The sequence below is a fragment of the Pipistrellus hanaki genome (assembly GCF_964339955.1).
Source record: "Pipistrellus hanaki genome assembly, chromosome: 7".
NCBI lineage: Eukaryota > Metazoa > Chordata > Mammalia > Chiroptera > Vespertilionidae > Pipistrellus > Pipistrellus hanaki.
The window spans coordinates 9,707,995-9,727,819 of NC_140509.1; the positions used below are offsets into that span (position 1 = coordinate 9,707,995).

Genomic DNA, 19,825 nt, shown 5'->3' on the forward strand with positions numbered 1-19,825 from the left:
AGCTGCCCTGACCTTGATCCTCTCCAGACCCCAATCCCCACTCCTGGAGCCCTTCTGCGGCTATCTTTCCCGCATTTCCTCTCTCACTTGTCACTGGTTTGCTTCTGTGGCATAAGCCTTGGCAGAGTCTCTCCCATTCTCAAACAGACCTCTCCTTAAGCTATCTCCCCTTTTCTTTTAAAAATGTTTTTCATCCATCACCAGCTTTTTGCATGCATTGTTTGCTCTCTTTCCGCTTGCTTCTTCACTTCTGAAACCCCAACCTCTGGTCTTCTAATGGCCGACTCTGTGCTCCGCCTGCCGATTTCTTGGTAGCACCCGCCACAGTGAGCACACACTGCTGGTGGGGCGGCCTCCCCTGGGCCTTTAGGACAGGATTGTCTCCTGTTCTCCCACGTCTTCTCTCTCTGCCTCTTCTTGGGCCCACCAAGGCTCCTTTCCCTCGCCCTGTCCTTTGGAGCTTCCCCCCGGGCCCACCCTCTAGGCCTTCCACTGCCACGTGCTTTTCTGAGAGCGCACATCCACTCTTCAGGCGTATGCCTCTCCATCCTGGATCTCACTGTAATTCAGCAGTAGTTTTGAGAACTTACGGTATGTTAAGACCCAGTCATGTGTGACCTATCCCTCGTCAAGAGCTCTAGACCCATACATCTGGCAGTCACTCTGTTTTCTATGGTTTGAGGATATGTATCTGATTCATGGGCTATCTGAAACAAAGCATAAGTTTATTCTAAAGGGCTCACAACACAGCCTTGCTCCATAGCACAGACGATGCTGCCGGCTCAGCTTCCGGCCTGGAGAGCACACCCTGGGCCTGGGGTCACCGAGGGATACCCTTTCACTTTCCTTGACTGAGGAGTGCAGGGCCACCCTCCAGGAAAGCAGGACCTGGAGCTCTAAGACTATAAGTTAGTCCTTAGCTCTTTCCCTGCCTTTGGAACAGGAAGGCGTTGATATAACCACAAGCTGAGGGGAACAGATGTGCAATGTGAGACTTGCAGAGGAAGGTAGTGCTGCCAGGAACAGTCCCTGACATAGGTAACCGGCTGTCCTGGGAGGGTGAGGCCTACACGCCTGGAGAACCGTACCAGGTGGATGCGACTCACTATGAGACTGACTGAATGTCCTGCCTGCCTTTCAGGAGCTGGGTTGGGCAGTTTAGAGAGGACAAGAGTGAGTTTCCTCCCACCAGCCTGGCTCGGCCTTGCAGGGCCCGTGGCTCCCTGAGCCAGCCTTACCTCTGCTTCAGAATCTGTTTGTTGTCTTCGATGGTCACGCTGTCAGCGTGGTCCCTCTTGAAGATTTCAAAGGCCTCCTGGCGTCCTAATGACATTTCCTCTCTCATCCCTGTTGGAGACACAGGGAAATGGCCTCAGTCACAGCATCAGGATCCCATTAGTTTCATTGTCACTCTAGTCAGACCACAAAGGCGGCCCTGGCTCCGAGAGGCCCACAGCAAGAGGCTCTCAACCAGACAGGTGGCCCCAGGCTCCTCCAGGGGCCTCCCACCAGGGAGCCCTCGCAGCCACACCCGCTGCACCCCGCTGGCTGGGCCATGCATGCATGTGACCGTGGGGGGTGGGGTTTGGAATGTCTGGTAGAAGGAAATGAAAACCAGAGTGCCAAGCCCTCGATTGCCAAGAACATCTGCAAATACACTTTCTGCCATCACTCAGTGCCATATTTCTCCTTGTTTTTCTGTTATTCCCCACTTGGGTTTTCTGTTAAATTTCATCCTGAATTTCCAGGCATTTAGTTAACAGAAGTCTAATTCAGACCGAAAGATTTAGAATCTAGAAAATTCTGCTGTCTTCAGATCCCAGCCTGTCCTTGTTTCCTGCGGCTAATGAGGGGCCCCTGATCTTCCTCCAAACTTAAGTTCTCCGTGCAAGACCCATGAGCAGACAGTGGTGCAGGGAGGCCCTGGCTCATGTCTAACACCAGCATCCTGTGTCACTGCTGCCCCTGCAGACTCATCCTCCCTGCTGGGGTGCTCAGGGGCCTGTTTCTGAAAGCCAGAGTCAGAAGGGCCAGCGCCCTTGGAGTAGCAGGTGGCACCTCTTCTCACACCTCCCTGGGTGAGGGTCTATACAGGTGCGTGCCTGGGACTCTCAGTGAGAGCTGAATTCACAGCTGGATTTTGGATGAATCTATAATCATTTTTTTTATGCCTCTTCCCTTCCTTCCTTTTTTCCATGTTTTTATCCCTTTAATCCCACTTATCTTTGCAGCCTGGCTGAGTGTTACCACCTCCATGAAGCTCCCCAGAAGGACAAATCTTTCCTCCACCACGGACCCATAGATGCCTCTGAAACACACACAGCCACAGATGCTGTCACTTCACATAAAGGTCCTTTCTGGTGAAATGCAAGTTTCTCTGGAGATGGAGAGAATTTTTTGGTGAATCCTTGGTGCCTTGTTTAATGACTAGCGTTTAGAATGTGCTCAACACATGTCTGTTAAGTGAGTCAGGCCCAGATTGAACTGGGAGTGATGATGAGCTTTGCTTGTTGCCATAGGAACAGGGTCCAGGGCTACAGGGGTTCACTCTGAGGCCTAGGGTACCAGAGATGCATTCATATGGGCCACAGACCACATCTCCTGCCTGCAAAAACCCAGCCTCGGGATGGGAAACTGGACCAGCCCATCTGACACCAATTTCATGATTGCTGTTGATAAAAATAGCACCATGGAGAATGTCTGAATGGTGAGGCACACAAAGACACCCCACCCTTTCCATTGAAGCGAAGGGGCACAGCTCGGTTCCGTATGCACATCTGCCCTGCACATCCAGAATCAGGGCGTGGCCTGGGAATGGGTTTATGAGAGACTTGGAAAGAGAAGCCCGGATGCACGAGCGACATTAACCAGGGGGCACTTTGTTTCCACCAGGAGCCGAGGGGCTCACTCCATACCTCTCCCCTGGCCCTGGTCTGTGCTCATTCTAACAAAAGTATGTTTGCCTTCACTGCCTAATAAGATAACAGCAGGGGGTGAAGGGAATGGATCTCTCTGGAATAGAGGGGGTGGGGGAAGCTGCATAGAGGCCACATTGGAGCCTGCCAGTGGGATCCCCAAAGGGCCGGCCACAGAGGAGGAGAGCAGGCTTCCTGGGCAGCAGGAGCAGAAAAGACAATCCAGGAAGGTTGGCTGGGATCATTTTTTAGAGAATCTGTAAGGTCTTGCTAAGAAATATGGGCCAGTGTGGTATCATATTATATTATATTATATTCCTCCCCCCCTCCCGTTGTTATTTTATTATATAAAACTATAAATCAGTGGTTTTCAAAGATTTTTTTAAAGTTTAGTAAAGCACACATTATGGCGAAGTTGCATGGAAAGTGAGCATTAGTATGATGGCCATCATCCTGACAGTCAGCATCCTAAGTGTCTGCTTAGAGAGGCCAAAGTGATGGGGCTCATGATACCCATTGCCTGAAGGCAAAGAGGCAAAGCAAGGCCTGGAAGCCTAGAGAGACTTCACTGCTGCCTCATGGAAGGGACACTGAGAGTCCACAGAGACGGCAATGAGGACTCCCCAGGCAGCTGTAGTGTGAGACCCCAGCCTCTAGCCCAGCTTTACTCTTGTTCATTCTAATTATGCTCATTTAGAGCTCTAGTCCTTTTGGGTTGTGCTAATGGGCCACTTCCCACTCCAATTTGGGGTCACCTGAAAATTTAATGAACCCCATTTTATTTGCTGAAAAGATGTCTCCACCTCGCTTTCCCTCTCAGAATTCCCTTTCTCAGATGACAAGCTCTGGCACACACATGGTATGCAGCAGGAAGAGCGGGGCAGTGGAGCACAGGAGTGACCACAGCCTACCTTGCTAATGAGATAATGAGCCTGCCTCTCACTTTAAATAAAAAATTAAAGTGATTAAGTCTAGTGAGGAAGGTATGTTGGAAGCCAAGATAGGCCCAAATCTCAGCCTTTTGGGCCAAAGAGTTAGCCAAATTGTGAATGCAAAGGAGAAGTTCTTGAAGGAAACTAAAAGTGCTGCTCCAGTGAACACATGAATGATAAAAAAGGGCAACAGCCTTACACCTGATATGGAGAATGTCCTAGTGGTCTGGAGAGATGACAAACCAGTCATACATTCCAATAAGCCAGAGCCTCATCCAGAAAACAAGGCCCTGATTCTCAATGTTATGAGGGCGGAGAGAGGTGAGGAAGCTGGAGAAGAAAAGTCTGAAGCTGGCAGGGATTGGTTTAAGGAAAGAGCCATCTCCATAACATAAAAGGACAAGGAGAAGCAGCAAGTGCTGATGCAGAAGCTGCAGCAAGCCATCCAGAAGACCTGGCTAAGATGATTAATGAAGTGGCTACACTAAACCACAGGTTTCCAATGTAGATTAAACAGCCTCATATTGAAAGATGATGCCATCCAGAGAGAGGTCAATGCCTGCCGTCAAAGCTTCAAAGGACAGGCTGACTCACTTGTTAGGGGGCTAATGCACCTGGTGACTTTAAATTGAAGTCAATGCTCATTTACCATTCTGAAAATCCTATGCTAAGTCTACTCTGCCTGTGCTCTACAGATGGCACAACAGAGCCTGATGGTAGCACATATGTTTACAACGTGTTTTCCTGAATATTTTAAGCCCATGGTTGAGACCTAGTACTCAGAAAAAAATAAGACTCCTTTCAAAATATTATGGCTAGTTGACAATGCATTTGGTTTCCCCAGAGGTCGGATGGAGATGTACAGCAAGATTAATATTGTTTTTATACCTGTTAACACAACTTCCACTTTATAGCTTATGGACCAAAGAGTAATTTCGACTTTCAAATCTTCTTACTTAAAGAAATACATTTTGTAGGGCTATAGCTGCCACAGATAGTGATTCCTCTGATGGGTCTGGGCAAAGTAAATGGAAAACCTTCTGGAAAAAATTCACCACTCATGATGCCATAATGAGCATTTATGATTCATGGGGAAAAGGCCAAAATATCAATATTAACAGGAGTTTGGAAGAAGCTGACTCCAATCCTCATGGATGATTTTAAGGGGTTTAACACTTCAGTGGCGTAAGTAGCTGCAGATGTGGTGGAAACAGCAGGAGAATTAGGATTAGAAGTGGAGCCTAAAGATGTGACTGAATTTTTGCAACTCACATAGTAAGACTTTAACAGAGGAGCTGGTTTTTGTGAATGAGCAAAGAAAGGTTTCTTGAGATGTAATCTGTTGTTGGTGAAGATGCTGTGAAGATTGTTGAAATGGCAACAACATTTTAGAATATTATATAACTTAGTTGAAAAAGCAGTGGCTGGATTTGAGATGATTGTCTCCAATTTTTGGAGGAAAAAGGTTGTACTTCAGGTAAAAGCAGCATCACATGCTACAGAGAAATCATTCATGAAAGGAAGAGTCACTCAATGGGAAAACTTCATTATTGTCACATTTTAAGAAATTGTCAGCTTCCCACCCCCAACCTTCATCAACCACCACTCTGATCAGTCAACAGCCATCAACGCTGAGGCAAGATGCTCCACCACCAGAAGATTATGACTCCTGGAAGACTCAGATGATTAGCATTTTTATCAATAAAGTATTTTTAAATTAAATACTTTAATTCAAAGTCAACAGCCATCAACGCTGAGGCAAGATGCTCCACCACCAGAAGATTATGACTCCTGGAAGACTCAGATGATTAGCATTTTTATCAATAAAGTATTTTTAAATTAAATCATGTACTTTGTTTTTCTGACATAATGTTATTGCCCACTTAACAGACTACAGTACAATGCAAACATAACTTTTATATACACTGGGAAACCAAACACATTCATGTGACTCACTTTATTGTGATATTCACTTTATTGCGGTGATCTGGAACCAAGTCTGCAATGCCTCCAAGCTATGACTGTGTTACCTGAGTTAAACTTCTCCAGATCCATGGTCACAATTTCACTGTACAGATGAGGAAACTGAGACTCAGTAAAGAAATGGGTCTTGGGGTAAAATTTCCCCAGCTTTTAGAGACAGGCTAGTTCTGCTCTTTGATCAGCTTTTCCAGGGAAAGCATGCCTGATAGAAGGGAGCAGGTGGCAGACCTCCAGATAACCTGGTAGTAGTTGATTTACCCATAAAACTTTACTCGTACGAGTGCTCATCTTGTCCAAAACTTTGAGCTTTCTTTATTGTATTACAGGGAAAACAGAACCATGAATTTGGTTTACTGTTTGCATAGTTTATTTCCTTTATTAATATGTTCTAAAATGATTTCTAGAATTTGTAAACTCGATAAGGACAGGATTTCCCCCCCCCCCCCCAGTTTTGTCTGCTACAATATTTCTAGCACCTGGGTGATCCCTGGAACATAGGAAGAACTTAATTAAATGTCTTTTTAATGGATGTTTGGGAGGCTTAATGCTTTTCTTTGTGATATGGCATATTATGACTTTATGGGGGAAGAGACGATGTTTTCCATGGCTTTACCTCCCTCCACCTCCTGCTCCTGGGTAGGTTCACCCTTCATCTAGTGTGATTTTAGAAATGTAACACTGTTTTCCCCCCACTACATGTCACCATGCTTCAGAGCCCACCATTAGAGACCGAATCCCATACCAAGAAGCTTTCATAAAAATACAAATATTCTTCTTTTAGGGCCAACAAAGAGAAATTGCATAATTTGCTGACAATTAACTAACAGGTCCTGCAAAGATGAGAGGTTGGTGTCAGAATCAGGGGGATCTGAGCTTGCAAGGGAAGATAAATGCACCTTGGTCCCCACTTTGTTTCGTCTGTTGGACTCAGCTGCTCATGAAGTGCACACCTAAGGAGACCTGGCTTCCCATTTCTAGCTCTTAGCTGTTTCCTTTTAGTGAATTTCAATCATAGGTCCCAGTGTTGAATCCCAGAAAATACGGATGACTCAGAGAAGCCCGCTGGCTTGCTGAGTCACAAGGCTGTTTAAAACCTAAAGGGGAGCAAATAAAAGCATCACAGGATCGAATAAAATTTCAAACAAAACAAAGTAAAACAAAAAAAAAAACAAACAAAAAAACACCCAAACCCCTAAAGGAGAGGAGTTTCTCAGTCTAAGTCCCCAAAATACGACATGCAATTGCAGTTGTGAAATGGATGGAAAACATTTCCAAGTCCTAAAGGAGCCACCTCTTCCGGATTTTGATACCTATAGGGAGTGCTCAGGTAGAAATGACCGTCAACAGGTACTCTCCACATTAGCCCCGAGTTGGGTTTCTGAAAATGTTAGGCATCCAGAGTTCTTAGGCCACGGTGCCTTGTGCATTTCTTAATGCTCACTTGTTGCCATCCTGAAATTTGGTTTCTTGCTTTTGGAAGCCCTCCCCACTCCCAAAGCAGAGTCCCATGGAAACCAAATGGAAAGGGAAAACATCGGAAGTGGAGAGTCTATGCTGCTGCCTTTGGGCTTGCTGTCTGATTTCCTTTAGTCTGGGCACGTGGGCCAGAACTCATTTTCCTGGCTGCTCCAAAGCAACCTACTGCTGTTGCAGCGATTGCTTAAAAAATGGACAAAAGTAAAAGAATGGAGAGTTTGTGTTGTTCATGCTGAAAAATGATTGCCTGGTTGGAGCCAAAAATATTATTTTCTTTGGAAAAGACATTTATTCATGTTGGTGCCTCTGAGTGAACAAGGAAGGGGAGAAAAGAAGAGCAAGAGGGAATGAAGGAAAGTGAGAGATGGGGTGGGCTCCCAAGGGAGAGGGGATTTGGGAGACACTGTGTGGGGAAGCATGGGACTTGTTGGCATATCAGGAGGGTTCTCCGAAAGGTCGGGGCCTTTGAGGGGACCTTGCCGAAGGCGGCAGCCCCTACTTTGACTTTTCCAAACAAGCCCGATCCCCCGGGGTGTTTTGCTGGAATCTCTGTTTAGTCTTTAAAGACTTGACCTTATAGAAGCATATACGTTCTCAAGAATACTTACCCTATGGATTGTATCTAAAGGTTAATTTAAGGTCAAACTGTTGTTACAATAAAAAGCCAGCAAGGCGAGCAATCAGGGCTGCTTTTACTACTAAAGAAAAACAGTCCCTTAGCTTCTCTTTCACAGAAACCTGTGTCAGAGCAATCTGTTAATCTGTTGCTTAGGGTCTGTTGGTCAGCCCCAGCAACACTGTTTGGGGACACTTGGGGCTGATGCTGGGAGGAAACTGAGTGTGTGTGTGTGTGTGTGTGTGGGGGGGGGTGGGTAAGGGGGATGATTACACTATCTGTGGCTTGGTATTAGAAGCTTCCAAACTGAAGGTAGAGGATGATATGCATGCCTACAATCCATATTACAAGGGCGAACATACAGTTATGAGAAGCAGCAAGGTGGCGGGGTGTTTTCATAGCTATATAAGGTTCCATAGGCGCTGAGAATATTCTATAAATGTTGAGTTAGGTGAAATACCAAAAATATCCTCACATATAGTTAGAAGAGAAGTCCTTTCGTTAGTGTGTGGAGAGGTTAGAATGAATGGACCAATGGGAGGGAGAGGTGCCAAGAATTTAGATGAGAGGGAGGGATAATCTATCAAGGCAAATGAAGCAGGTCAGGAGGGCTTGAGAACCAAAGGAAAGGTCAGTGGGCCAGCACTCATGGGAATGAGCCGGGAACAAGGATATCCCACAGGAAGTGATGGCTACAGCCAGGAACTGGGGTGAAGGATAAGCCAGCAGCTTCTAGCATGGAGAGCAAAGGGTGCATCAATTCAGAATGGATAAATTGGTGAGATGGGGAGGTGCTATAGGGTCTCATAAAGAGAAATGGACTATCTCCCAGAAAGATTAGAGGAACATCTAAGATACTCTCTTTGCCATCTTCCCCCACTGTGGGGAGATGTTGTCATTAGGAAGGAGGAGGTTTTGGAAGTTACGTGAGAAACAGGGGTGGCCTATATGTGACCTGTGTTCCCACTCTCCTTCCTCACCCTGATGGAAGACTTTGCCAGCCAGTCACAGCATCCTTTGCTGGGGAAATGAATGGCAGCACCAGAGTTTTTAGCACAGGTCTCCAGGCAGCCTGTCCCAGCCAACCATCCCCGCCTTAGAAGCTCCTCTTTTGAAGAGATGGCTCCCAGCATCTGGTATGGCTTTTATCATCCCTGTGCTTTCAGGATAAAACAGCTGCCTGGTTCCATCACTGTAGGAGCTGGCCTGCAGGTGCCTTTCCTCAGGGAGCAGCATACCCTAAATGCACTCGGAGTGGCTGTCTGGGAGTGGGTGATGAGGAGGCCTCTGTCCCTGATTCACCACCACCAGGGTGATGGAGGCCACCACAGGAAGCAGGGCCTAGTGCCATGGCTCTGCTTACTTAAAGGGCCAGAGCAGCCCAGCTACAATTTGAGGAGTTGCTGGGTGGGGACAGCAGGGTACGAAATCTGAGGATGAGGGGAAGACAAAACCACTTAGCCACGGCCAAAGTGACTACAGATGTGAAGACCAAAGGGTAGATGTTTGGGAGTGACCAAGGACACTTGCCCAACCTACTTCCTGCTTTTGATTCAGAACTTCTGGAAAAAGTTGGTTCCCCAAGGCCTCGGGGTTCAAGACCTATGTTTAAACCAGATGATACCACCTGGGCTAATGTCCTCAGAGTAGACTTGTCTTGGAGTTTCCTAAATTGCTACATGAAAGATGTCAAAGGAGAACCTTCAATTAGTAGAGTTGTAGGGCTGGCTTGGGCCAGGCTGGAGCATGGCCGGCTTGGCAGGGGCTCTAGGGAGGGGAGGGAGGGAAAATCCGAAGTGGAAAGCCACAGAAACCTTAGGAGACCCACCCAATAGTGGCACCGCATCTAAATAAATCAAGTGGGTTCCTGGCTCCTAGTGCCAGAAAACACACATCCCACCAGCAACTCTCACAGGCCCAGCAGCGCAGACCACGTGGGCTGGGAGGAGCTGAGGGCTGGTGTCCAAGGCAGGTTATGTTTACCTTCCATCTTGGTAACCATGTCTGAAGCACCCTCCTGCCACACCGTGCCCTGGACATTCACCTGAGCAGGGGAAGGAAGGCCTGGTGTGCCGGCCACGTGGACTGGCCTGGAGCCCCTCAAAGCATGGCCACCACTTGAGGGCAGTTGCCCATTTCCAGCAGTTACATCAGACCTTCAAACATGGCCCCCAAGGCCACCTGCAGAAAGCCTTCATTTTCCTAACCCTGCATCTCTAGGTTTTATTTTGTGGGCGTTCTTATTCCGGACAAAGCGCCCATGTGGTTGCTTAGAGAAACCCATGGACAGATGCAGGCATGGCGCTTGGAGAGCAGCCTGGGGCATGCTGGCATTTCTGTGTTTTGGAGTTAACTCAGGAATCTGGAGGCCAGCAGTGTTTCCATTGAATAAGACAGCCTGCTGCCAGGCTAACCTGCTTCTGGGAGGCTTTTCCATCGCCCGGCCCACAGTTGTGGCAGCCCTGGAAGAGCCTTGATTCTAATCCCATGCCTGATATTTGGACCAACCCTAGGGATTTAGTGGGAGGACACGTGTGTCCTAGACCTTTGTGGGTTAAAGGGCAGTTGGCTGAGAGGCCCACTGGACAGGAAGGCAGCATTCCTCTTGAGCGTACAAAGAGGCTCCAAATTCTTTGGAATCTCAAAAACTCAGGACTCCCCAAGTTTGAGATGTATTGACCACTTCCAAAGGCCATGGTTAACTGTTGACTGGTTTCTTCCTGATGAGGTCAGAGATGGTAAAGAGCAAGAGGCAGCTTTTGGAGGGCTGTGATTGGGACTTGGACTGAAAACCATGAATGCATCTTATTGGGGCAGGCAGCTCAGAAGAGCTGGAGAGCTTTGTGAGTAGGAAACTGGGGAAAGGTCCACGGTGGCTGGGGGACCCCAGGGGATGGGGAAAGGAGCCAAGGGAAGACAGGGTTGGCTGACTCGAGTCTCTGACAGAAGGACTTTGTTAGCCAACTATGTCAGGTCTGATTAAGTAATCCCCTCTCCCTAATCTACACAGAGCGTACACTCAGAAGTCTCCGCAATAGAATAGCCTAGGCCTGTGGTCGGCAAACAGCGGCTCACGAGCCACATGCAACTCTTTGGCCCCTCGAGTGTGGCTCTTCCACAAAACACCATGGCCTGGGCGAGTCTATTTTGAAGAAGTGGCGTTATAAGAAGTTTAAGTTTAAAAAATTTGGCTCTCAAAAGAAATTTCAATCGTTGTACTGTTGATATTTGCTCTGTTGACTAATGACCATGGGGCCTAGGCGCTTGAAATGGTTCTGTTGGACTGGAGTGGGATGGGGGTTGCCATAGAGAAGAGAAGGGGAAGGCTGCAGGACCGAAGAGTGTGGGCTTTGGCAGACAACCTCCCACCTGCAAACGAGCAAGTCATGAAAAAGAGATGAAGAGGACCCGGGAGGCCAGCGTTTTCCTTTCCAACTCTCTGCGTCCGTCCTATTGGCTGCTTCTCTGGGAAGCGTTTCATTATTTAATCGCAACATTTGTTTATTCACTCAGGCAGTGAGTCAATTGGTGAAGCCCCCCATCTGTCAGCAAGTGCTGAGTGCCTACTTTATTGACAGCCCTCTTCTCTGGCCAGTTACAGATAAATAAGAGAAATATTGGTCTTGAACTTCTGATGCAGAGCACTGGGGCTATGGGAAGGTCAGAGCTTACAGCATAAAGCAAAAGGGCACTCACAGGCGATGCACTGATGGTAATACAATGCAGATGGCGGAGGTGGTTGTGAGGAGCAAACAAGGGACATCAGCAGATCACAGAGGGGCTTGTAAGGAGAATTCCTTCTGTGAAGGTTTTAGGGACCCAGGAGAGGAGCTGGCGGGAAGGCGGTCCCTGGTTCCCGGAAGAGGGAACAGAGAGGCAAAGCCAGGGCCGTGGGGAGGAGCCCACTTCGTGTAAGATCTGGCACAGAGATAGATCAGAAGAACCCGGGAGTTCCTTTGTTGTGGGGGGATTTATTCCCCAGTGACCTCTCAGTCCAGACACCACTCTGAACTAGGGCTTGGTGCTTGGCCAGGGCATCCCCAGGCAGGCAGTTCTCCCCGCTCAGGCCACTCTGCCGTCATTCCTGTCCAGTGTCTGAGCAAAGGAATAGACTCTGTTGTCAGAAGACATGGGATGAGTGCTGGCTTCTCTTATTAGCTGTGTGGCCTAGGGTCTGCATTTAAATGGCTCCAATCTTAGGGTCATCATCGGTTCCACATGCCACCACCGTGTCCTGTCCCCGGGGTCAGCCAGGCACACGGCCGCCCTGGCCCGCAGGCTGTGAGCGGGCCGGCGATGTGCTACTTCCTGCTTCTCTCTCACTCTGCTGACCCCAGTCATTCCAGGCATCGAGTCTCCGTCAGCCTGGTGACAGTGGACCAGAGACCCTGCCCTCTGACCCACATGGTTCGTGCAGCTGAATAAGAAATAACTTATGCCCAAGCCAGTTTGGCTCAGTGGATAGAGCGTCAGCCTGTGGACTGAAAGGTCCTGGGTTTGACTCCGGTGAAAGGCATGTATCTTGATTGCGGGCACATCCCCAGTAAGGGGTGTGCAAGAGGCAGCTGATCGATGATTCTCTCTCATCAATGTTTCTAGCTCTCTATCCCTCTCTCTTTCTCTCTGTAAAAACTCAATGAAATGTATTAAAAAAAAAAAAAAAAAGAAATAACATGATTAGCGACTGAGCCTCACTGTTCTAACGTGTCTGTCCTGAGCAGCGAGCGCCACTACGGACGCCTCCCTTCTGCTCCAGGGCTGCTTTCCTGGCCTCTGTGGTGCCATTGCCACGCGCTTCCCGGTGCTCTCCTTCCAGCTGCAGAGGGCTCGGCATGGGGCTTAGCCCTGGGCCCTTCTCGGCCAACAAGTGCTTTCATTTAGTCCCAGAGCTTTAAGGTGAATTAGACACCAGTGGCTCCACAGCTTGCATCTTTAGCTCTGACCTCCCCACGGAGGGCCCGGCTGGGATCACTAATCGCCCACTTGAAACCTCGACTTGAATGTCTACTTGGCATTTCAAACGTAACATGCCCCAAACAGAACCCTCAATTTCACTCCACTCCACTCCAAACTCTCCCAGAGCTGTTTCCCCTAATTGCTTCCATAGCAGAAAACGGTACCACTGGCTCCAGGAAAACCTCTGGGGCTCTTCCACCATCCCTAATCCCCCATCAGCTCCCCAGCAGTCCTGCCTGCAGCCTCTAAACACAGGCTTTCACCTCTTTGCTTCTCTGTAGTGTGTCTTTTTCCCCCAACCTAAGTCACTGCCATTTCTCACCTGGAGTGTCTCTTACCTGTTTTGCCCACTTAGCAACCCTAGTGATCCTATATAATAAAAGCCTAATATGCAAATTGTCCCCTCAATTGGGAGTTCGATGGAGAATTTGATTGGGTGTTCGACCAGGGGCAGGGGCAGGGCTGGCAGTGGCAGATGGCTGGGGGAAGGGATGCGCTCTGCCAGCAGCTAGCAGCTGCTGAAGACTCTACCTGTGCATGAATTCCATGCACTGGGCCTCTAGTTTACTCATAATGCCATCATGTCCCTCCTCTGCTTTAAACTCCCCAGGGCTCCCTCAGCCCTGAACAAAGCCCCAACTCCTTGGCCCGGCAGGACCTGGGCCACCTCTCCGCCTCAACCTCACCCAGAGCTGTGCTCACACCCTCCCCACTCACTGGCCTTCTTTCAGCTCCTCAAATATGTCGATCGGATTCCTACCTTTGGGCCTTTACACTTGCTGCTTGTTCCTTGGTCTGGAATGTTCTTTCCCTGAATCTTTCTGACCATCAATGCACTATTCACTTCCCAGCTCGCATGTCACGCCACCCACATGTCTGCTTTCTTTATTGTGTTCCTACAAGGCTATTCTGTGTCGCATCCTTCCTAGCTTTGTCACCATCTGAAACGCAGGTCCGTGTGTATTGTGCAGAATGAAAACGCCGCAGAGTAAAGCCTGCCCTGACTTGTTCACTGTCTTTTCTCTAGTTTCAGGATGAAAGGGTGGGAGGGAGAAGGGGAGGAAGGAAAAGAGGGTCACAATCCTATTGGAAATAAGTTCCCCTAATAGGGGCCAGATTTGCATCCTCTCCCCACCTTCCAAACCAAGTCTAACCTGCCCTCCTCTGAAGACACTGACTCTCGGGTTAGAGCTCCCTCCTCTCTGCACCCACAGCAAGTACTATAAAAAGCCCCTCTCGCTCTAGCCAGTTATGCTCAGTGGATAGAGTGTCAGCCTGCAGACTGAAGGGTCCCACGTTCTATTCCAGTCAAGGGCACATGCCCAGGTTTGGGCTTGATCCCCAGTGTGGGGCGTGCAGGAGGCAGCCAATCAATGATTTTCTCTCATCATTGATGCTTCTACCTCTTCCTCTCCCTTCTTCTCTGAAATAAAAAACAAAAATACAAACAAACAAACAAACAAACAAAAAAACCAACTAAAAAGCAAACACCCCTCCCTCCTAGGATCCTGGCCTGGGGCACCCTCCGCAGGCCCTGCGAATCCATCTCCTGATTAACCTCCTCACCTCATGCTCTGCTCTCTCTTACTTGGTTTTCACTGTTATGCTTGGTTGTTTTGTTTTCATTTTCTGAATACCACACCTATAAGTAATTGTCTAAAGGTGTGGTATTCAGAAAATAAAGGGAATCACACTAAACTCCACGTGTACCTGGGGAGGGCTTGTGGGAACAGTTCTCATTCCTTTTCCTGGCAAGAGCTTCCCTCTGAGACAGAGCTGGGAGCTGTGGGGACGCCTATCGCTGTGTCGGAGTGTCTGGGTCAGCCACGTGATCTCCGTGATCACTTCTCTGATAGCCTCCACAGAGAGAAGCAACTGACCACCGTGAGCCATTTGTGTTAAGCCATTCAGGACGGTTTCCTTCAGAGGAGTGTTTCGGTCAGAGATGCATCATTCCATAAGAATTTGGAGAGGAATATAGTTGATGCTGAAGACACGACCTGTCCTAAAAATTTAAACACCTATATCTTTGCCTGATGAGGTAGGAACAGGACAATTTACTTTTCCTAATTATCGAGGTACAGCTGTCCACTGCAAAAATTGTTGGGAAATAGAGGGATGGGAATGACTGGGGAGGGCTCAATGGGAGAAAAAGGAGACATATGCAATACTTTAAACAATAAAGAATTAAGTTAAAAAAAATTGCTGGGAAATAAAGAATGATGTAAAAAAGCAGGGAAAAAACCACTCATAATCCCTCTACCCTCCATTTTTTCCCCTATATTTTAACTATGTGGTTAAGAAGATAATGCATATACAATTTTGTAGCCTATTTTTTTTCACCTAACATTATCTTATAATTTTTCTAAGCTATTAAAATTCATTATAAATATTACTTCTTTATGGTTGTATAATATTTAATCATTACAGTCCAATTCCCTAATATTGGTATTTTCCATTATTTTATATATGTAAATAATATGTAAATAATGCTGCAGTGACATGTTGGTGTATACATTTAATTCCAAACTAAATTAAGTTAATTAACACGGTAAGCATAGAGCCCACTATGTCCCAGTTCCTGCTTGTGGACCTGGTGAGCAAAGGTCTCTTTCCTTGGAGAGCTTACATTCTGCTGAGGGTGACAGTCAGGAGCACAGAATACACACTGTTAGCCAGCTCTGTGAAGGAGATACCGCAAAGCAAGGGATGTGTGAGACATGAAGAATGGGGGAGGCTATTTTCTTAGCGAGATGAAGCATATTCCTCATTCACAAAATGGGGCTAGTCCTGCAATCCAACTTCTTAGGGCTGTTTGGGAGATTAAAAGGCTTGAAATATGGAAAGAGCAGAGCACAGACTTGTTCGCAGTGGGCCCGGGGTACATGCCGTCTCTCTCCCTCACCTGTGCAAGTCGGTAGAGCGGATCCGGGATGGCGAGAGGAGGGGCGACAGCATAAGGCGCTGAGAAGGCTCGAAGTACCCTGTCCTCCCCAAGCCCCAGACTGTGTTGTACTCTTTTGAGTTATCCAGTCCTCAGGTGCATATACAATAATTAATGTTGACAAAAGAACTCAGAGGAAGGCCCTGGTTGATGGCTGGTGAGGAGCAAAGTGATGGGAGGCATGCATGTTAGATCAGACTCACATGCTCTCGTCATGACGAACCTGAATGGGAAAACACAGCTGCAACCATTCCAATCATATCCCTTATTTCCCTTGCATCTTTCCAGCAGATTCTCCTTCAGATTCTACCCTTTTACCTCACAGGCCCACGCTTGCCTCTCTGCTCTGTCCCACCCCCTCCATCATCTTTCTGCCTCCTGGCCCGAGGCTCTCTGCCAGGTGTGCTGCCTGGGGCTGGGGCATGCGCTGTTTGGGTGTCCTACTCGTTGGGAGTAGGACACACACATTAGATGTGACCACCACGATCACCCTTCTCTTTCTCAAAGGCCAGTGAGGCATGGGGTGGAAACCACAGATCGATCCCCCCCCCGCCCCCCCCCCCGCCCCCTGTGTTTATCCTCTGCTCTCTTTGCTGTTTCTCCTCATGTGGGAGAGGCACGGAGTAGCTCTCTTCTAAGTACTTGCAGTGCTAGCCTTTGTCTGCCTTCTTCCCTCACTACTCAGTTGTGTGTGTGTGTGTGTGTGTGTGTGTGTGTGTGTGTGTGTGTGTGTTTTAATCCTGTCTTTTCTTTAAGTCAGAAGCAGAACTGGAAAACAATGCCAAGGGTTCGAGTCCGCAAGCCGCCATCTGCTGCAAATGGCAGGACGAGGAGGGAGACAGGAAGGTGCTAAAAGGGAAGCAGGAGCGATGGAGAATCTCAATTTGCAAATGCTTCCCAGAGTGACATTCACCTGTGGTACCCATGTTCACGGCAGACAGGCAGGACCTGGCTAACTGTGTGCAGTGCATGGGCTGGGGGAGACGCCCTCTGCCTTCCACTGCAGGGCTCTCTAATGAGCCGCGGGCTGCCCCAGGCAGTGAGCTGCTCTCTGGACATAACGAACGCACAGTGGGCGGGCTGCTTGGAGCCCCTCTGGCTGGGCTTCCTCTTGTAACAAAGAGCCAGTTTTGAACGTGCAATTATGAGTCACGGGGCTCCTAGTCTGGCACAAAAGTGAGGCATTTTAAGCAAATTATCAGTTCTTGCCCTGTTACCAATTGCCGTGATCAACCATTCTGTTAAAAACGCACACACAAAAGGAACACTCTTATTAAAAGAGCGGGCTGTGTGCAAGAACCAACTGCAGGATGCTTTCCAGACATATGGGCCAAAGTCAAGCTCAGGCCCCGTGTGAGCCAAGCAACAAAATAAATAGTAAAAATGGCACAGAAAGCAAACGATCAGGAGAATTCATTTCAGAACAGATGCAAAACCAACTTGTGCAGCCAACAGCATAAAATGGCTATAATGCTGCGATTCGTGGATATTCTCCCCTGGCCCCCGTTCCAACTTGTCTGGACATCCTGGAATTGAGGTCAAAGAAGAAAAACATATTTGGGGGGGCAGGTTGGTTTAACCCACAACATTGTTACAGAGTCAGTGATGATGGATGCATGTGAGTAGCTAGTTGACTAGATGGAGCGATGGGTAGAGAGCAGAGCAAATAAATGTGATCTAGCGCTGAGTCTGCGGTGGAGAGGAAACCCTGGGGCCTTCTCCTGAGCACACCTGCTACATGAATGGTCTCTGGCTGAGGAAACATTTGAAATGATCAGTACCCCTTTGTCAGCTGCAAGAGAAATAATGGATCTGAAAAGACAAAGACAGTTTCTGTTTCCTCTATTTCCTTAGGATTTATTAACACTTCCCAGGACCTCAATAAGGGGAAATGGGTCCAGAGTTAACTGATTCAAGTGCCTATTTTTTGGAAGAATTACTTGAAATTTCCAATTAATCTCTTTAAGTAGCCACCCCCTCACCCACACCACTGGAGAATATTTCATAAGCTGCCCGGGGAACATGGCTCTGGGTTAAATTGTCTCACAAATTTTAGATCCTTTCCAAATTACTTTCAATTTAAAGCTGCTTTTTTTTTGTTTCTTAATTTCTTGCCCCTTCCATAGAAAGCATAGTTACTAAATGGCTATTTACATATGTGCCTAAACTCACCAAATAAACTCAGTAAGCCACTTAATATTTTTTTGGAATATCCATCTTCTATGGTTTCTGCTAATCATAGTAATTGGTTTAAAAAAAAAATCAGTAAAAGCCAGGGAAAGTAAAGGCAGAATATAATGGTCAGCAATCAACTCCTAATGGGCAATTCTGGTACACATTTTCAATTCTCATACCTCTTGGCCTCTCTGCAGTATTTGAATATCCCTCAATTATGAAAATTTTGTTCCCTGCATCTTGGCAGAGTCCCCTCCTTATTATCCCGCTATGTCTCTACTGTTCCCGTAAGCCTCCTTCACTGGCTGCGGCACTGCCTTCCATCTAAGTGGCATAGCTGACAATGAGATCAGTGGGGATGGAAAGGAAGTGTTAAATTCAGTAGACATTTCTAATGAGACATGATGGCTAACTAGCTGTGTGACTATCTTTAGAACTCTTGAGTTACAAAAAAATGGAAACCTAAAATTTAATCTGGCTTTAAAAGTGTTTTGTATTGGTAAAGGTAATTGAAAAATTCAAAGACAACACTGGCTTCAGGCACTCTTTGATTCAAAGAATCAAAAGGAAGAGAAGGAGAAAAGACTGATTTGAGGAAATCACTGAAAATTAAGCACAGACATCTACTGATGTGGAAAATATAAAAGACTGAGATGTGACAGATTAATAAGGTCCAACAGATGTCTAATTGGAGTGGACAGAGAATAGAGAGAATGGTGGAGAGCCAATATTAAAAGAGGTAATGGTTCTACATTTTCCAGAAATAAGAAATATGTGAATCCTGGCATTCAGGAAGCACAGTAAGTCCTGGGCAGAATTATACATTAAAAAACAACTCATTTCCTAAACATAATATTCAAAGATAAGAGATCTTAAAAGCAGCCAGGGGTTTTAAAAGGCATATTTCTACTAGAGAATAACAATTAGATTGACACCATATTTCCCAACTATAATAATGGAAACAAGTATTGAGAGAAGAGATATATTAAGTTAAAATTCTATACTCAGCTAAATTGCCATTCAAACATGAAGGGCAGGGAGTGTTTAGGGCAGGGGGTGTTTAGGGTTTACTCTCCCCTCTACCCATATAGAGAGTCAAACTCTATCCTCAATTTCAAGCAATTTTGCGTCAGTAGCCAAACACGATGTGTTCTCCCATGACCTTGGGCTCCTGCAATGCTGCCTCCTTGGCATGGAATGCCCTCTTCTACAGGCAGGCTCCAACCAATCCTGCTATGTTACTTCAGGGAAAAAAATGCCAAATCCAAAAGGAATCTGACATATGGGAGAAAAATAGATAAGTAAATACGGAAATCTAAATAAGAAGTACCTGTATATAATGATATTAGTACTACTTATTAATTTGGAGAAAAGTAAGAATAAAAATAAATTTGGTCATATTTTGGACAATAATAATGTTTAAGATGACTAGAACTTTGAATTAAAATGTCCTAAGGTTTCTGTATTGTTCAGGAAGATGACAGAACTATTAACTACCTTCACTGGCTGTAGTAATTAGTTAATTTTAAATCTAAAGTAGTAATTAACTAACCTTAGATTTCATAAAGTAAAAGTTGCTTTTAACTTTAGATATAGCATATAAAATGTCTAAGCTAAACTAAGAAACAAACAAACAAAAAACTAGAAACCTCTCAATAAATTTACTGGAAGTAGGAAAGAAAATAAAATAAAACAAATTGCAGGGAATAGAAAAGACACATTAAATAAAACAATAAAATCCAAGATATTAGTAGCCACAATTTATGAAAATATATAAAATTCACCAGGGCAACACTATATATTGTCAGATTGAATTTAAAAAATACAA

At 46.6% G+C, this 19,825-nt stretch overlaps 1 protein-coding gene across 1 annotated transcript in view; it reads right to left on the bottom strand.

Annotated features, from left to right (window-relative positions):
• Positions 1 to 19,825, bottom strand: part of KIF6 (kinesin family member 6) — a 354,123-nt gene that overhangs the window by 78,240 nt on the left and 256,058 nt on the right. Inside the window, exon 14 of the mRNA XM_084890084.1 lies at positions 1,239 to 1,347. Coding sequence (XP_084746210.1) covers positions 1,239 to 1,347 — 109 coding nt within the window. The remainder of the gene's footprint in view (positions 1 to 1,238; positions 1,348 to 19,825) is intronic.